Genomic DNA, 20,719 nt, shown 5'->3' on the forward strand with positions numbered 1-20,719 from the left:
GAATTTTGCTCTAAACTTATTTTTGGTGGAAGCAACAATTTTTTACTTTTTCATTCTTGAGAATTACCCTGAAATAATACTACCATATTAATTATCTATTTTAACATTTAATATTAAAGAATGATATATTAGTCTCAAACATTCATCACTTCTTTTTTTAGTAAATTTGCATTTCAATGTAATTTTGGGTAATATTATTATTCAAACAATATTTAATTTTTTATAATAAAAAAAAACACAAATCACATTCACATTAATCTAATTTTATAAAAGTACAATCATACTAACATGTATTTGCAAACGTTATTCCCAAATACACATGATATACTCCACTTCATTCTCTCAATATAATAATTTTTTGAGTAAAGTATCGTTTTTGTCTCCAACATTTGGGGTAAGTCCCAAAGTTGTCTCTAACGTTTCAATCGTCCTATCTAAGTCCCTAACGTTTCAAAATTGACTCAATGTTGTCCTGCCGCTAGGAATCCGTTAATAGAATTGACGGTGGGATAAAATTGAGACGATTTTGAAACGTTAGAGAAAGGGAGAGGCTACGTTTTTTTATACTTAGTACCTACTTAAATTCAGGGACCTTTTTGACTTATAACAAAAATTTTAGGGGACCTATTTGACTTTAGAACGTCGAAATTTCGAAAACCAGGTAATAAAGGTGGGGACGAATATGTCCTCTCAAAACGGCGTCGTTTGGCGTTGTCCCAAAACGATGTTATTTTAGCCACATGTCCAAGGACTAATCTGTTCTGAACGTGACACGTGTTGCTTTACCTAACACGTCACACCTACAACCTCCACGTAGGAGAGAGAGTGTCGTGTTAATCGGTTCAATCTGGTTATATCTAGTAATATTAGGGATCCGAAACCTAGTTAATTTTTCTGGGAGACAAATCTATGGGACGCCAAAACTTTGGGGACCTATTTGAGGTATTACTCATTTTCTTTTATCCTTTCTGATTTATAAATGTAATATTTTAATTCTTTAAAAACTTTCTTAGTTATTACTTTTTCATCTTAAATACTTAGATAAATCCATCACAAATTATTCCAAAAACCTAGTTATATCCTAAAGATAATAATAATAATAATAATAATAATAATAATAATAATAATAATAATAATAATAATAATAATAATAATAATAAAAGAATTTTTTATCTATTAGTATTTAGTAGCACTCATCAATATGTGTAATAATGCCATCCATATCCATATTAAATTTACAAAAATAATAATGCCATCAAAATTTATTGGTTTTAATCTCACTTAGTCATTAACTCAATTTATTTAATCTAGTTTCTTAATCTAATAATCTAATAACGTATTTTATCCCATACTTTTAAACATTATTATAGCTAACTGATGAACAAAAACATTAAATTATAATAGTCGTCTAGTATTTTTCCTAAATTTGAGTTTGAAGACTAATAATAATGACCTGAAAATACTTCTTGTCCACATTCAGATCATTTTTTATTTTGCATAAATATGCAGTAATAGCTCATTAAAAAATTGAGACTTGCTAATAAACGTGAGTCTTGAATAATAAATACACAGGAACAAAAAAGCATGCATGAACCAGCTTTCATTCTCAAGTCAGTGTGCTCAAAATCACCTTAAGTGGGTCTATATAAACCTCCCCTCACAAAAATCTTAAAACATATCTTAGACTCTCATCACTTTACTACAATGGAAACACCACCCACCATTAAATCACCAAAAAGTGAAGCTGTTACCCCTAAGTTGAGAGATATGTTGAACATTGATGTTGATACTAATAATATTGTTGCTCATCCTCCGAACTCAATAATTACCCTCGATGCACTTCGTAAATATTTTATGGTATCCTTTGACCTCAATCAACCTACTGCTAAACTTGATCAGGGTGAAAATGAAAACTTTATAGTAATAAATTAGTGTTGAATGGATACATGCTATATTTGGTTTTTACAATTATTATTCGAGTGATACTATACATATAAGTATTTTTGTAATTAAGTCTAAATAAGTTGGCACAAGTCTAGAAAAAAAATTGCATGGGTCACACATTTGTATAGTACAAAAAATTTTGTTGCAAATATATTATGTTGGTTTCGTGAGTCATTGTCCTAAGTATGTAGTCGTTCAAAAATTTCTATGTTGTGCATCAAATTTACGTGTTATGCATATTTTGTTGGTTAAATATCAATATTCTAGACACATGATTTTTCAAAAATTTACACAAAAATTTAGGCATTGTGTACCAAATTTTTTATGTTGTGCACCTTAATTTTTATGTTTTGCATATTTTGTTGGTTGAATGTCAATATTATGGGCATACGGTTCTTTAAATAACTCTGTATTATGCACTAAATTTCTGTGTTGTGTATATTTTGTTGGTTAGACTTTAATGTTTTGGAGATATAATTCTTTAAAAATTTAGTAGTTTATTGGACATATAAAAAAAGAGGAAAAAAAAACGCATGCATGTGACTTGGTTGAAAAATAGTTTAGCCAGCTAGCTTTATTGTTATTCTTTTCATTTTTGTACGATAAGCACTGCTTCTAGCTTCCTTCATTTGATGCTCTTGTTTGATTCCTTCCTTAGCTTCACATCTTTCATTTGTAAATAAAGGTTGGTCAACTAGCTCCAATGGCTCACCCAATTTATTAGGTGCACCATCTGCCTTAATAATCGAAGAGTTAGCAACATTGAAAGAGTTAGATTTCTGAGCTATGCTCGTAGATCTTGTTATTCGACGAGAGAAATTAAGCTTGTCACTTGTTTGAGTCTGACGGTAACTTCTTACTTCTTTGGTGGAACAACCTTGAATGTTGGAATTAAAATCCTTGATTAATTCTGGCTCCTCACTACTGTCTGCCTGTACTATTGGAAATCCAGAACCTGTAACTGTCCCAGCACAGATGCTAGCATTGTTATCATCTCCTGACCTGCGTTTGGGTGGTTGAGCACTGGTACGTAGCTCGAGAGCCCTCTGCCTTGATTTAGATCTTTGTAACTTTGCCAGTGACAAAGCTGGGTCAACGTAACTATCTGAAACTCTTGGTTCCATTTGATTCTGAGGAGATATAGCACCAGAATCCAGTTCGGCAGGACCACTTGAGGCACATCCATCATTGTTGACAGAGCAATCTAGCAAATTTGAAAGCCTGTCTCCTTTGTTATAGTCTTCTCTCGGAGCATGGATTTCATTCTGTAAACCACTCTGATACAGAGCAGCCTCTGATACGACACCGAGATTGCTATATAGACTGTAACGATGACTAGAGAAAGGAACCCCAAACGGTGGCTGAGAAAATAGAACTTCAGAGACAAGATCATCCTTGTTCAAATCTGCAAGGGGAAAAAATATCTAATAAATCAGGAACAAAATTCCTAAAAGAAAATTAGCTAAGTGAGAACTGAGAGAAGTTGTGTTTTAAAATAAAAAACGAAGTAAACCTACTAAGTGAAGTAAGTGGGAACATCTATAGTTTTAAGGAGAGGGAACTACCATTGGAGACAGCAAATTGCAGTTTGTAACAGCATATCACTTATTAGAACTAAGTGAATCCACTGAACGAGTTCAGAACTTAACAACAAAACATTTAAACAAACACAAGGTGTGCTAAAAGGGGAAACAGAGTAAAATCTAGAATAGCAAGATAAATGGCAAGTGCACGAAGAAGGAGTGATAGGCACCTTTGGGAAGTGAGTAGTTGGAGAGCCAGGGAGGAGGGGGAATTCCGTGGAGGATGAGGTTGGGGTAAAGGTGGTGCTCCCACGCAAGGTACTGCTGACGAGCCTGCTCGATTATCCACCTCTTCCTCTCGAAGATCTGCGCCACTTGCTTCTCCTTCGCCGACATTCTTCAAACCTTCCTTCCTCCTTCGCAATTCACAATTCAATTTCACACACTTCACACTTCACCCTCCATTTCATTTCTTCGATCTTCGTTCATCCATCCAGAGAGAGAGAGAGAAAGAGAGAGAGAGATTCGTTTCAGATTTGGATGGACGGCGGAGATGTGTGGGGGGTGGGTTTGGTGTTGGCGCTTCTCCGAATTCAAATTTGGCGAAAAGCGACTTTCGTTCTGCTTGTTTAGGATCGAGTTGGATTTACCCGTTTTTTATTATTTGATGGACTCGGGTCAACCGGCAACTGGAAATCATAACATTTTTGGTCTCCATGGGGACTACAAAGAAAGCGTTTTTTTTTTGTCCATATAATATTTTAGTTAACTCTAAACATTTTTAACTTAAGAAAGACTTAATTATAAATAAAAATAATGTATTAAAAAATATAAAAATTTAATTAAAAATTTGGTAAAATTATAAAAATTAATAGAATAATTAAACTTTTTCTTTTTATTTGAGGTTTGTCGTTCTTTTTAAAAATATCCTAACATAATTAATTTGATTAGTAGAATTGTTAGTCCACTCATCTAATTAAATAGATGTCAACAGTTTAAATTTCTGCAACAATTTATGATGGATTAATTCTTAACGTATTAGATTATATAATCGTGTAAAAAATTAAAAAAACACTCTTAACATTTAATTATGTTCTTAATGTTTTTTACTTATTTAATTTTATTTTTAATATTTTTTATTTGTATCAAAATTATCTCTAAAAAATTCTAATTTTGCCCTTACTGTTTTAGATAGAATAAAGTCAAATGGTAGTTTACAAAATTGAATACGTTAGGACAAACTTAAATAAAATTAAATGTTATAAATATTTTTTAAAAAAATCACAAATATTAAGGACAAAAATATATTTTATCAGAAGAAAAATAATTATATTATTGTACAAGAGACCCGATCTCCGGGCCCTTCTTCGAAACGATTATGTATATGTAAAAAAAAAATCAATCATTTATATAAAATATAAAATATATATTAAAAATACTTAAACAACACATATATTTATAAATAAATATATGATAATTTAGTGATAATTTTTTTTTTGTGTGTACATAACATTCTTAATATATATATATAGACTGTAACGTGCTTTTATGAATTTAAACCCATAATTATTGATTATAAAATAACAAATTTTACCGTCCAAAAAATGAAAAAAGATCTTAGTGCCTTAAATACTTTGGTTAGACATTAAAATATCAGTGCACATTTTTTTTCTTTAGATATAATTTAGTGCATTTTTTTTTAAATATAATTTTTTTTTATTTCAATCATGTTTTATATATATACTAAATAATCAGTCACTCCATATAGAATTATGTATTTAACTCTCATAAACTTTTTATTATACTATTGTATATAAATTTGATTACTCATCTATTATATATTTGATTATTTTGTTAGTTGGTTATTTAAAAATGTTATAAATCAGTATGCATGATAAATCTAAATTTGATACATTGTCATTATAAAATAATTTTATACATATATTTAATTACATATTATAATATCAATAAAAATAATGGTTAAGTACGATTTTAGTCTCTAAGGTAGGGGTTGAAAATTTTTTTCATCTCTAACTTTTTTTTTTTTGCAAAATAATCCTAAAGGTTTAACTTAATTTTAAAATCGTCATTTTTACTAAATTTTTAATTTTTATTCCGAAAATACTCTTAATTAAAAAAAAAAAAAGAAAACTGATTAAAGGGGAAGGAGGGGATCACACTTCGTGGGGGTCAGAGAAGGAAAGGTGGAAAAGGAAGAGAAAGCGCCGCTACTCTTCGTCGCCGCTGTTATAACTCATTGGTATAAGGTAGATTGTCGTATACTTGAAATATTCTTGTTTTCATATATATATATATATATATACACACAAAATAATTTTGGTATTTCTAAAATTTAAATGTAAGGCCACTTAATTAAATAATAATACTATATACATACTAAAAATTAATTATAAAATTAGTTATTATATATTTGTATATAAGTATATATATTAATTTATTTTTTATATTTATATTTTAAAAAATATTTTATACGAATGACTGATTTGGTAGTCGTTTTTTTTTATATATCTAATAAGATTGTTAATAAAACAGTAGATAAAATAGTGGCGAATTAAAATTCTCTTTGATATATTTTTTAAGATTCTTTTTGACTTGTCGTTGGTCATCTCTCAAAGTACACTAAGATTATTTCAATAGAGTCACTCACATAAAAATATTTAAAATATTTTTTTAAAAATATTTTTTAATAATTAAAATTTAATATATATAACTAATTAAATTGTGTTATTTTTATTAAAATTAGATCGGACAAATCAATTTAGCCAAAAAATTAATAAATTAAATTTTAAATTAGTCTAAATTAATATTTTTTTATAAAAAATAACTATAATATTCTTATTATAAAAAATAACTAAAATACTCATATATATATATTAAAAACTCTAAATCATAATCTTATGACCATAAAGAAGAAAATGATTAAAATTTAGGATTCTCAAAATTAATATATATAATAGGAGTATTTTAATTATTTTATATAATAGGAGTATTGTAGTTATTTTCTATAAAAAATAATATTAATTTAGACAAATTTAAAATTTAATTCATCATTTTTTCGGTCAAATTAATTTATCTGACCTAATTTTGATAAAAATAATACAGTTTAATTAATTATATGTGTTAAATTTTAATTATTAAAAAATATCTTTAAAAAAAGACGTTTTGGACGTCTTTATCTAAATGACTCCTTTATTTCAAATGAATACTTATGTTTTGATAATATTTAATTAACTCAATGTAGATTAAATTTTGCTCTAAACTCATTTTTGGTGGAAGCAACCATTTTTTACTCTTCCATCCTTGAGAATTACCCTAAAATAATAATACCATGTTAATTATCTATTTTAACATTTAATATTAAAGAATGATATATTAGTCTCAACCATTCATCACTTCTTTTTTTTAATAATTTTATATTTCAATGTAATTTTAGATAATATTATTATTCAAAAAACATTTAGTTTTTTATAATAAAAAAAACACAAATCACATTCACATTAATCTACTTTTAATCAAAATTAATTTTATAAAAGTACAATCATACTAACATGTATTTGCAAACGTTATTCTCAAATACACATGATATACTCCACTTCATTCTCTCAATATAATAATCTTTTCATTATAGATTTATCTTTATTTTATTATTATAATTACTACAACACATAAAACGTGTGATGCCGTTACATTTTTGTGTCAATTTTCTTGTAGTACTTCAAATAGGTCCCAAAAATTTGGCATTTAACAGATTTATTTTTTTTAAAAATTAATTAAGTCTTGGGTCTTTAAAATTATTAGATATATACCATATAGGTGTCAAACTAGATTAAACCGGTTAACACGACATTCTCTCCCCTACGTGGAGGTTGTAGGTGTGATGTGTCAGGTAAAGCAACAGGTGTCGCGCTTAGGACAGATTAGTCTTTGGACACGTGACTAAAATGACGTCGTTTTAGAACAAATGCCAAACGACACCGTTTTGAGAGGACAGATTCGTCCCCACATTTGTTCCCTGGTTTTCAAAACTTCGATGTTCTAAAGTAAAATAGGTCTCCTAAAATTTTTGTTATAAGTCAAAAAAGTCCTTGAATTTATAGTATATATGTCAAATTGGTCTCCTCGAATTAAGCAACTAGAACCATAATTAGAATCAAATTATGATGAAATTATCCAAAGTATGTCAAAATATGCAATCCCAAGCACATGAAATGACATATCTCAAATATAATTATAGTAAAAAAATTAGAATTCGTCAATATCCTCATTTAGCATTTTGTTCTTTTGCAAAACTTTGATCTCTTTTTACGTTCATTAATTGGGTGAATACTAGATTCTAAGTTAGCAGAAGTGGGATCATACTAATATATTGCCTTGTGGTCATAGTAACCCAAGTCCAAATATTTCTATAGTTAAAAAAAAAAAAACAGATCAAGTCAATGTCTATCAGAGAAATTTTTTTACTTCTCCATTAATGTACACAGGTACCCATTTGTTGTTTTTGACAAAATTTTCACCACAGTGAAATACAGGTACTATGTCTTTACTCATCTAAATACCAAAAAATAAAATTCTGTCACAAGTTAACCAAGCAACCAACCCAATACAACAACATCATAATAGAATAAAAATTTCAAATACCTACATTATTTTTGTTATTATCAAATATCAATCCGTAACCACTTTACAACTCTCACTTAAGCTACACCTACAACAAACTGACTTTGATCTACCCTAAATATACATCACATGCACGTTCATCATTCTTCACTCTTTACTGCCAATTTAATACAGCAAAAACTAACTTAACTTATCTCAAACAATGGTGATATGCACGACACACCACCACCAAACAGTCACACATTGTCAAAGCACCATTACAAATTTGGATAAACGTTAATGGGGCTGAAGAATATGAAGGGTTAGGTCATAAAATCTAGCTGAGTGTTTGAGATACTTGTAATTTTACAAAGAGAAAGGGAGAGGATACGTTTTTTTATACAAGGTACCAACTTAAATTCAGGGACCTTTTTTACTTATAACAAAAATTTCAGGGGACCTATTTGATTTTAGAACGTCAAAATTTCGAGAACTAAGTAACAAAGGTGGGGACGAATCTGTCCTCTCAAAACGGCATCGTTTGGCATTATCCCAAAATGACGTCGTTTTAGCCACGTGTCTAGGGACTAATCTGTCCTGAGCGTGACACGTGTTGCTTTACCTGACACGTCACACCTACAACCTCCACGTAGGAGAGAGAGTGTCGTGTTAACCGGTTCAACCTGGCTTGGAGACCTATAGGGCATATATCTAGTAATATTAGAGGTCCGGAACCTAGTTAATTTTTTTGAAGAATAAATCTGTCGGATCGCCAAATCTTTGGAGACCTATTTGAGATATTACTCACTTTCTTTTATCCTTTCCGATTTATAAATGTAATATTTTAATTCTTTAAAATCTTTTTTAGTAATTTCTTTTTTATCTTAAAGACTTAGATAAATCCATCACAAATTCTTCCAAAAACCAAGTTATATCCTAAAGATAATAATAATAATAATAATAATAATAATAATAATAATAATAATAATAATAATAATAATAATAATAATAATAAAAGAATTTTTTATCGATTAGTATTTAGTAGCACTCATCAATATGTGTAATAATACCATCCATATCCATATTAAATTTACAAAAATAATAATGCCATCAAAATTTATTGATTTTAATCTCATTTAGTCATTAACTCAATTTATTTAATCTAATTTTTTAGTCTAGTAATCTAATAATATATTTTATTTCATTCTTTTAAACATTATAGCTAACTGATGAACAAAAACATTAAATTATATGATAGTCTCCTAGTATTTCTCCTAAATTTGAGGTTGAAGACTAATAATAATGACCTGAAAATACTTCTTGTCCACATTCAGATTATTTTTAATTTTGCATAAATATGCAGTAATGGCTCATTAAAAAATTGAGACTTGCTAATAAACGTGAGTCTTGAATAATGAATACACAGGGACAAGAAAGCATGCATGAACCAGCTTTCATTCTCAAGTCAGTGTGCTCAAAACCACCTTAAGTGGGTTTATATAAACCTCCCCTCACAAAAATCTTAAAACATATCTTAGACTCTCGTCACTTTACTACAATGGAAACACCACCCACCATTAAATCACCAAAAAGTGAAGCTGTTACCCCTAAGTTGAGAGATATGCTGAACATTGATGTTGATACTAATAATGTTGTTGCTCATCCTCCGAACTCAATAATTACCCTCGATGTACTTCGTAAATATTTTATGGTATCCTTTGACCTCAATCAACCTGTTGCTAAACTTGATCAGGGTGAAAATGAAAACTTTATGGTAATAAATTAGTGTTGAATGGATACATGCTATATTTGGTTTTTACAATTATTATTTAGGTGATACTATACATATAAGTATTTTTGTAATTAAGTCTAAATAAGTTGGCACAAGTCTAGAAAAAAAATTGCATGCGTCACACATTTGTATAGTACAAAAAATTTTGCGGAATGTATTTTGTTGGTTTCGTGAGTCATTGTCCTAGGTATGTAGTCGTTCAAAAATTTCTATGTTGTGCATCAAATTTATGTGTTATTCATATTTTGTTGGTTAAATATCAATATTCTAGACACATGATTTTTCAAAAATTTACACAAAAATTTAGGCATTGTTACCAAAATTTTTATGTTGTGCACCTTAATTTTTATGCTTTGCATATTTTGTTGGTTGAATATCAATATTATGGGCATACGGTTCTTTAAAAAACTCCGTATTGTGCACTAAATTTATGTGTTGTATATATTTTGTTGGTTAGATTTTAATGTTTTGGAGATATAATTCTTTAAAAATTTAGTAGTTTACTCGACATATAAAAAAAGAGGGAAAAAAAATGCATGCATGTGACTTGGTTGAAAAATAGTTTAGCCAGCTAGCTTTATTGTTATTCTTTGCCTTTTTCATTGATTGATTGTATCTTTGAAGGTTGTTGAATCATCAGCTGCTAAGGGAACAGAAAAGAAAAGCAGCAGCATGAAGTTCATGAAGAAGAAAGCAATGATGAGAAATATGAGGATATCATCAAGTTCTGAGAATGCTGAAATGGAAAATGATGAAGATGTGGATTCATTGATTGTGATGGGATGCACTGATTGTTACATCTATGTGATGGTATCCAAATCCAACCCTAAATGCCCAAGATGCCAGAATCCCAACCTGTTGGATGTGCTTGAAGTGATGAACTTTCCTAAGACTGCTAAGCCTAATAAGAGAATGAGGATCAGTCAAATTTAATTTGGCATCTCTCAAATATATCTCTCTCTTAAAGTTTGTTAATTAAGAGGCTTGTTCTTATTATGTCTTTTTAATTACAACCTTTTTGGCTTATGGTCTTGACCGAGTCGTGGTCTGTTATGCAGAATAAAATTGAATTATGCTGATTCAATAATAAGAATAATTTTACAATAATAATTTTCAGTATGCAGTATTCATAATACTTTAACTAAATTTACAATAATAATATCAACCACTTATTTAAGGATTAAAATATTTCATACATAACAGTGAAAAAAAAAATAAGATTATAGTTGAAAGGTATCCAATTTAATCACCCAACAGATATTATGGATACATAATCTCCCAACAACCACCTAAAACAAACACTCAAAGCCCAACAATAACATCAATGCTAAAGCTAAAACATAAAAACCAAAAACACAACGAAACCGAAAAAACAATCCTAACATGAAAGACACCAACTACATCAGCACCCCTGCCAAGAAAAACCACTACCAAGATATCCCAATCTCAAATATGTAAAACCTTCCAAAAGTAACACAGAGCCAAAATAAAACATTGTCCCTCTCAATATAAAGATGAACCAATAACAACCAAACATAATCATTCCTAATAACATATATCCTCTTGTCCCATCTTCTTTACTCCTTCATCCCCCATATTTTTTACTTGAAATCTCCTGTAGTTTGGTTCTAAAAACTCTACCACCAAGAGAAAGAGAGGTAGCAGGGAACATATGTACCACCAAGCATCCCCAATAGCCAGATGAAAACATCAACAGCATTGGGTATGAGGCAGAACAAACTAACTAACTTTAGCTGACTGCACATGCTTTATCATGTGTAATCTCAATATTCTTAATACTCGTAACATCAATCCTACTGTTTGACCTTTGAAAATTTACGGGACAAACTGAGAACTGTTATATGCCAATTGGTCCAATTACAAGAGTAACAACTAAAAGAATAAAAGAAAATTTTGCAAACATGGCTAAATCATTTGTTCAGAAGATGCATCAAGAATTAGACAAGACAATGACTAATAATTATAAAAAATCAAACGTCATATTATTTACAAGATGCATTAAAGACTCTTATTAATTAAAATGAATTATATAGGCATCACTTTTTTTTTGTATACTGGAGGCCCTAAGGCCAGGAACAAAACAAAAAACAAAACAAATTAACGGAGAAAAGAAACCCCACTTCTATTAGCAAATAAAATTAGAGTGGTCTCCTTGGGAGGTGGATCCCAAGTAGCATGCTCCCTGTTTTGATTTAGTAGAAAATTTGCAATTTCATAAGCTAATTGATTAGCCTCTCTCTATATATATGTCATACGTGCACTTGCCATTCCCTGTTGCGAAGCTCTCTGATCCTTCTGATTGGGTGGGCTAGAGTTGGGTGGCATTTTGGAGGGTTCTCCATCAAATTCACAGTTGCTTGAGAGTCTGTTTCTAGCTCAATCCTTCAAAATCTTTTCTCCCATGCTATCTCCAGTCCCTCTCGTATTGTTGCAACCTTCGTTTCTATTGCCTTTGCATAGATCAGACGTCTGGCATCCCATAAATCCAGCCACTATCCGCATTTCTGAAAATTTCAGCGCAACTACCTTATCCAAGGTTACCACTTGAGGCCCCATCTATATTTGGCTTGATCCAATCCTTTTGGGGTGGTTGCCAAGAAACTGTCAGAGACTCTTCATGCTGATTATTCTCTATTCTTCTTCTGGCATCCCTAATTTCCCTTGCTAAGTTCCTTATTTTCATCTCTTTGATTCTTAAGGGGGTATTTATATTAGAATGTATATATTCATTCCTAAATTTTCATATAAGCCAAACTGCTGTGACAAAAATATCCTTCCATTCCATATCATCATCAGACCCAATGTCCATAGTCATATTAGCAATAATCCACTCTTTCAAATCAAGATTATAAAACATGCTAATATTCTGCAGTTTCACTCGGCAATTCCACACTGGCGATGACATGGGACAATCTCGAATAACATGAAAGGGAGTCTCAATATCATTATCACAACTCGTGCAGTTGGGATTGTTCCCTCTACCCCATCCCGTAGTTCTGGAAGCTGTTAAGACAGCATTATGAGCCAACTGCCAAAGGAACACCTTCGCCCTTTGTAACCCTTTCCAATCCCAAATCAATTTCCATAATCGATCTGAGTCGTGGTCGCAATGGGAAAGAAATTGATAGGTATGTTTGATAGCAAACTCACCTTTAGGATTGGGTCGCCAAAAGAGGATATCCCTGCCATCTTCTATTGAAGGAGGGGAAGTGCTTCGAATTTTATTAATGACACGGCAGGTAGGAGGGTATTTAGCTTTTTTATTTTTCATTGTCCTTCATCTACATAGTCACTCACTGGACAATTTTTTTTCTTAAGTGTCAGGATTGGGGATGTTAAATTAGCTAGTAAGTTATTGGGTTCCAACCGAGCGTTTGTCCAGAACTTCCTTGCCTCACCATTTCCAAGTAGGTAACCTATGTTTTCCTTAATGATGTGCCATTTGGCTACAAGACTTTTCCACAATATAGAGTCACCACTGATAGCCACCACATTTTGCATAGGATTATTTCCTCTCCCAAATTTTCCAATCATAATTTAAACCTAAAGAGAATCAGGTTTGGTCACAATTATGGGCATCATTTTTTTAGTATTTATTTTATGTTTATTTCATTTTAGTTTGTTTTGTTTGTTTTAAGTCCAGTTATGATTTGTCCCATTATTATTTTAGTAAACTTATGAGTTAAGGTCTTAAACTTAAAAGGTATAAAAATCTTCTAAAATCTGGTAGTCACTTTTTTCCTTAATTTTGATGAATATGAGAAAAGGTCAAAACCATTTGAAAATACTTTTAAATCGCCGACCTTCACAAAACTTGGACGGATGAGTCCCTCCATCCAAATGCCTCCGTCAAAGCCAACGGAAAAGTCTGACGTGACTCCTGTTCTGATAACCTGGCATCACAGGTTGACACGTGGATTGATAAGCGGAAGGGTAGTTTCGAAAATTGGACAAATAAGTCCCTCAATCTAAAAACTACGTCGTTTCGCATTTGGCCATTTACATACACTCTCATCCCTTAAGTTGTATACAATACCCATTACACCCATACCACTCTTACTGAATTACATTAAACCCTAAGAATACCAACGATCACCATGCTCTATTTCTCTCTCCAAAAAAACAACTACCCAGGCTGAGACGGTTGCGGTGTGCAGTGGCTATCAAAGAGGGAGAACGCTCCATTGTTGTCTGAGTTGCTGTCTTTGTCATCGAAGGTAAGAATTCGTTGTGTTACTTAGTGAGTAGATTGTCAGATTCATTGCATATACAAGTTAGAACTGTATTGTGAAAGGACTGAACGTGCATGTTGATAGTGTTGTTAAAAAAGTATTGGGGTTTTTCCTTTGAAATTGATTAACTGTTAGGGCAAAGAAATGTTCTGAGGTGATTTCGTTTCTGTCTTTTGAAGGACATTGCTTTTTAATATGTGAAAAGAGTACTTCTTTATCATTATTTTTTGTTTTTTTCAGAGGGTTGATGTGTTTGTGGTGCCAATTTTCCACCATGGGAGTAATTTTGTGAGAGAAAGTAATGGTTCTCTGGTTTATAAAAATGGGAAGGTAGAGAAGTTTCCCGAAATGGACCTGAATTTTGTGAATTTCGGAGACTTGATCACACTATTTAAGGGCTTGGAGTACCAATCATACAAGACAGTTTATTGGTATGATCCAAAGAGTGCTCATGTTGAGTCTGGGCTGCATATTTTGACAGGAGATGCAAGGATTAATGCAATGCGAAAGAATAAAATGAAGAATACAGAAACGGACGGGTTTTACCTATACTTTGACAACCCTGTTGATGAGCCTGATATTGTGGAGGATGCTAGAAACCAAAGTAACAGCCCTGTCTCATAAGAGGTTTTGGTGGATCTTCAGAGTTCGCCATCTGATGATGGGTACGAGAGTACGGAGGATGAGCCCTACAAACCTCCACCACCCGGGTTTGAAAGTGACAGTGACAAAGATGATAATAATGCTTATGACAATGGTAGCGAAAGGCAAAGAGTAATGAAGGGACAGAAAAAAGTTGTGCCTCCAAAGAAGCCAGCTGCAAAGAAGACAGGTGCCAAAAGAAACAGGAAGACGTGGAAGAAGAAGGGACAAAGTAGTGGACTAGGTGCATCTAATGTTACTAGAAGGCAGCAGGCCAGGACTGGACCCAATGAGCAGCAAGCCAGAACTAATGTTGGGCCTGGTTCTAATGTGCAGCCCAACAGAGATCCACAATCCAAAAAATACCAAAATGTTAAGTTCTATGTGAGTGAAGTCCAAGATGATGATGATGACCCGGTATATGATTATGAATTTGAGAATTTACATACACCTATGTCATCAGATGATGAATCTAGCAAGCATAAATTCCCTGAGCTTGATGATGATTATGCTTTTGGAGAGGGGAAGTTTAAGTTAGGGACTAGGTTTGCCACCATAAAGAGATTTAAGGAAGTTGTGAAAGACTCATTCATTGCTGAGGGTGGTTTCTGACTCTACTCCGAGAGGATTTGGGGGATGTGCAGACTTATGGTTGGAATTTTATGTCAGACCAACAAAAGGTAAACTTCATAATTCTTTAACTACTTGGTACTTGTTCACAATTGAGTTCTGTTTTACTTATGCACTTATTTACTTTTAGCTTCTATTTTAGTGTTAGGTAATTGTTTAATGTTGACTGTTGTTGAATACTAGGTTATGTTTTAGTAGCTATATACAATTGTATGATGACTGCTGGTTTAGTTAATATGAATGTGCAACTGCTAATTAATAGTTATGTATTGACTGCTGGTTTAGTATATGATTGGGCAACTACTATGTAGTGGTGTTGACTGCTGTTTAGTGCTAGGGTTCAGTTAGATATTGACTTCATTGTATACTGTGTTAGGGATTGCTACCTGCATTGAAATCAGTGATGCCAAATGCCCATCATCGAAATTGTGTGATGCACATTTGAAAAAAAATTATCAATCGGTTTAAGGATTTGTATATTCGGGAGGTGGTTTGGGACTGTGCTAAATGCACCACCATACCAGAATTCAAGGAATAGATGGAGAAGCTCAAAGAAATTAACCAAGGTGCATGGGAATATCTGTCAAAATTTGAGCCAGCAACTTGGGTGAAGGCCTATTTCTCACATGGACTAAAAATGGACAGCCTCACAAATAATATGTGTGAGGTGTTCAACGCAAAGATAATAAACTATAGAAGCAAGCCTATTCTCACAATGTGTGAAGAAATTAGGTGCTATATGATGGGGAGAATGGTCAAGCATAAGGAGTTACTTGAAAATTATCCTGGAAAGCTCGCACCTGCTCAGCAGAAGAGGCTAGAGTGTCTTATAAGGCCCAGCAACAAATAGCTTGCAGAGTGGATAGGTGACGACAAACGTAAGAGATTTGAAGTGAGTCGTAAAAATACAAAGGTGGACGTGGATCTTATCAAGCAAACCTGCTCATGCAACAAATGGCAGCTGAGTGGTTAGTTTTAATTAATTGTAAAATATTTTCTCAATTATATGGTTTACTTGCTACTAGTCCATGATGTTGTTCTGTTTCAGGCATGCCATGTATCCATGCAGTTACAGCAATTAGGAAGAGGCATGATCATCCAGAGGAATATGTGCATCCATGATTATGCATGGAGTCAATCCATAAGACATATGCACATTGTATTCAACCTATGTCAAGTCAGGAGTTTAGGACAAGAAGTGAGTATTCAAGGCCAGATCCTCCCATCATAAAGAGACCAATAGACAGGTCAAAGGTGCACAACAGACAGAAGGATCTGGCTGAACCACTGATGCAGCAAGGTGACAAGTTGAAGAGATCATTTAAAGTCACTTGTAGTAAATGTGGTGTAGCGGGACATAATTACAAGACATGCAAGGGTGCTCCATCTGACCCCAGCTGGAAACCTAAGACTAGGAAGTCTAAGAAAGGTGGCACAAGTTAATCAATAGTAGTCCTTCCACTATCACAATCAGCACCAAATGATAATGTAAGTATTGTACTTAAGTAGTAATCTATTTAATTGGTTTTGCTTCGTGATGTATGTCTCTGTTTAATGCAATGTTAGGGAAGTAATATAGTAGGTTCTAATTGGTCAACGTAATTGGACAGGATGCTCCTAACACCCAAAGTGCTCAATCTCGCCAGGCTCCGTCTAGCCAGGATCACATTAACAATAGCCAGCAACATACTCCAGCTTTAAGTTAATTCTATTATTGTAAAATGTTGACCCCTCAAACTGTTATGTACCCTAAATTTCATGAATACTTTGTTATACATGACAACCAGGTTTCAAGTGTTGTGAATCCAACTCCTTCTATATCTGTGGCAGCAACACCAAGGCCTACAACACCAACTTTAGTGGCAGACCAAGTCAGGCCAGGTCCTGTAACCAGAAGGACACCATTTAGACTCCCACTTTAAGTTTCATCTACAACCCACCAAACAGTTCAACCTAGTCCATCAAAAATGAGGCCCAAGCAGAAGATATTCAAACCACCTGCTCCACTTTGTCCCAGTTCACTCCCACCTCCAAGTCAGCCTGCACCACCACAGCCTCAATCTCAAGGTGCTCCACCTAGCCCACAACCATCTAAAGTCAGACCAGGACCAAGTACAGCAGCTACCAAGGAGACATTGGCAGCAGCAAGCACGGCTACAACAAGACTGTTCAAATTCATCCCTAATCCACCCTCCATCAATCCAAAGAAGTGAAGAAATATGTTATCTTGGACATCCCACTATGCCTTGTAATAGCTTTTAGGAAACTTGACTGTGGCAACATTGTTTTTTTGGGAGACTTATTTTTTTTGGAAAGCACTTAGGATTTTATAAACCGTGGCAAACTTGTTAGGGGTTTGAGGCTTACTTTTGTGATGTTAAACTTCATAAAACTATACACTTTAGGAGATTTGTTCTTTTTGGACAGCTTTTAGAAAACTTGATTGTGGCAAAGATGTTTATATAACTTTCAATATATGTTATGTGTTTATGTATGCAACTTTTAAGCCTACTTTTTTCAACGTTTCAATGTTTCTTTAATTATTGAAAACATAATAGGAGTATTGTAGTTATTTTCTATAAAAAATAATATCAATTTAGACAAATTTAAGATTTGATTCACCATTTTTTTGGTCAAATTAATTTATCTGGCCTAATTTTGATAAAAATAACATGGTTTAATTGATTATATGTGTTAAATTTCAATTATTAGAAAACATCTTTAAAAAAAGACGTTTTAGGCGTCTTTATTTAAATGGCTCCTTTATTTCAAATGAATACTTGTGTTTTGATCATATTTGATTAACTCAATGTAGATTGAATTTTGCTCTAAACTTATTTTTGGTGGAAGCAACAATTTTTTACTTTTCCATCCTTGAGAATTACCCTGGAATAATAATACCATGTTAATTATCTATTTTAACATTTAATATTAAAGAATGATATATTAGGCTCAAACAGTCAAACATTCATCACTTCTTTTTTTTATTAATTTTGCATTTCAATGTAATTTTGGATAATATTATTATTCAAATAATATTTAGTTTTTTATAATGAAAAAAAAACACAAATCACATTCACATTAATCTAATTTTAATCAAAATTAATTTTATAAAAGTACAATCATACTAACATGTATTTGCAAAAGTTATTCTCAAATATACATGATATACTCCACTTCATTCTCTCAATATAATAACTTTTTGAGTAAAGTATCGTTTTTGTTCCCAACGTTTGGGGTAAGTCCCAAAGTTGTCCCTAACATTTCAATCGTCCTATCTAAGTCCCTAATGTTTCAAAATTGACTCAATGTTGTCCTGCCACTAAGAATCCGTTAATAGAATTGACGGTGGGACAAAATTGAGACGATTTTGAAACGTTAGAGACTTAAATATGACGAAAACGTTGGGGACAAAAACGATACATAGAAATAAATTTTAGTTTTATCCTTCAATAATGTCAATTTCTTGCTGTACATAGTATTCAATTATTTTTTAATCACATCTAAGTAAATTACACTTAATCACATTACTTTCATTCTAAATAAATTTATTTTTTTATCATTTTACACTTAAAGTTATATGTTAATATAAAAATATAAAAAAATTATTTAAAATGAAAGTAATGTGATTAAGTGTAATTTAATTAGATATAATTAAAAAATAATTGAATATTATGTACAGCAAAAAATTAATATTATTAAAGGATAAAATTAAAATTTATTTCTATGTATCGTTTTTATCCCTAACTTTTTCAATCTATTTAAGTCCCTAACGTTTCAAAATCGTTTCAATTTTGTCCTGCCGTCAATTTTGTTAACAGATCCCTAACGGCAGGACAACATTGAACCAATTTTAAAACGTTAGGGACTTAAATAGGACGACTAAAACGTTAGGAATAACTTTGAGACTTACCCCAAATATTAGAGACAAAAATGATACTTTACTCTAATCTTTTCTATAGATTTATCTTTATTTTATTATTATAATTACTACAACACATAAAACGTGTGATGCCGTTACATTTTTATGTCAATTTTCTTTGAGTAATACCCAAATAGGTTCCAAAAAATTTGGCGGTTCGATAGATTTGTCCCTCATAAAAATTAATTAGGTCTCGGGTCCATAAGATTATTAGATATATGCTATATAGATTTTCAAGTCAGGTTGAACCGGTTAACACGACACTCTCTCTCCTACGTGGAGGTTGTAGGCGTGATGTGTTAGGTAAAGCAACATGTGTTGCGCTCAGGACAGATTAGTCCTTGGACACGTGGCTAAAACGACGTCGTTTATTTTGAAACAATGCCAAACGATGCCGTTTTGAGAGGACAAGTTCGTCCCCCCCCCCTTTGTTCCCTGGTTCTTGAAACTTCGATGTTCTAAAGTCAAATAGGTCCCCTAAATTTTTGTTATAAGTAAAAAAAGGTTCCTGATTTTATAGTATATATGTCAAATTGGTCCTCTCGAATTAAGCAACTAGAACCATAATTAGAATCAAATCATGATGAAATTATCCAAAGTATGTCAAAATATGCAATCCCAAGCACATGAAATGACATATCTCAAGTATAATTACAGTCAACAATTAGAATTCGTCAGTCTCCTCATTTAGCATCTTGTTCTTTTGCAGAACTTTGATATCTTTTTATGTTCATTAATTAGGTGAATACCAGATTCCAAGTTAGCAGAAGTGGGATCATACTAATATATTGCCTTGTAGTTATGGTAACCGAAGTCCAAATATTTCTATAGGTCAAAGAAACATATCAAGTCAATAACTATGGAAGAAATTTTTTGACTTCTCCAGTAATGTACACAAGTACCCCTTGGTTGTCTTTAACAAAATTTTCACCACGGTGAAATACAGGTACTATGTGTTTACTCATCTACATACCAAAAAATAAAACTCTGTCACAAGTTAACCAAGCAACCAACGCAATACAACAACATCATAATAGAATAAAAAAATTCAAATACTTAAAGTGTTTTTGTTATTATCAAATATCAATCCGTAACCACTTCACAACTCTCACTTAAGCTACAACTACAACAAACTGTCTTTGATCTACCCTAAATATACATCACATGCACGTTCATCATACTTCACTCTTTACTGCCAATTTAATACAACAAAAACTAACTTAACTTATCTCGAACAATGGTGATATGCACGACACACCACTACCAAGCAGTCTCTGTACACATTGTCAAAGCACCATTACGAATTTGGATAAACGTTAATGGGGTGAAGAATATGAAGGGTTAGGTGAGGGTTTGGGATACTTGTCATTTTACAAAGAAAAAGGGAGAGGGTACG

At 32.2% G+C, this 20,719-nt stretch overlaps 2 protein-coding genes across 3 annotated transcripts; one reads left to right on the plus strand and one right to left on the minus strand.

The window, feature by feature from the left end:
- Window positions 1–2,421: 2,421 nt before the first annotated feature.
- LOC112779766 (uncharacterized) lies at window positions 2,422–4,098 on the minus strand. Its single transcript, XM_025824107.3, has 2 exons — window positions 3,698–4,098; window positions 2,422–3,349 (listed from the first exon to the last, which is right to left on the minus strand). The coding sequence occupies exons 1-2, from the start codon at window positions 3,861–3,863 to the stop codon at window positions 2,505–2,507; spliced, it is 1,011 nt and encodes a 336-aa protein (XP_025679892.1). The 5' UTR covers window positions 3,864–4,098; the 3' UTR covers window positions 2,422–2,504.
- Window positions 4,099–9,565: 5,467 nt separating this feature from the next.
- On the plus strand, window positions 9,566–10,986 carry LOC112777296 (uncharacterized). Of its 2 annotated transcripts, none has more exons than XM_029295929.2 (2): window positions 9,566–9,795; window positions 10,501–10,986. In XM_029295929.2, exons 1-2 carry the CDS (start codon window positions 9,643–9,645, stop codon window positions 10,807–10,809), a joined length of 462 nt encoding a protein of 153 aa, XP_029151762.1. In that variant the 5' UTR covers window positions 9,566–9,642; the 3' UTR covers window positions 10,810–10,986. The 2 variants fall into 2 exon arrangements, with proteins under 2 accessions (XP_029151762.1, XP_025677420.1); XM_025821635.3 differs by having other exon boundaries at window positions 9,594–9,858.
- Window positions 10,987–20,719: the final 9,733 nt, after the last annotated feature.

Source organism: Arachis hypogaea, chromosome 19 (genome assembly GCF_003086295.3).
Source record: "Arachis hypogaea cultivar Tifrunner chromosome 19, arahy.Tifrunner.gnm2.J5K5, whole genome shotgun sequence".
NCBI lineage: Eukaryota > Viridiplantae > Streptophyta > Magnoliopsida > Fabales > Fabaceae > Arachis > Arachis hypogaea.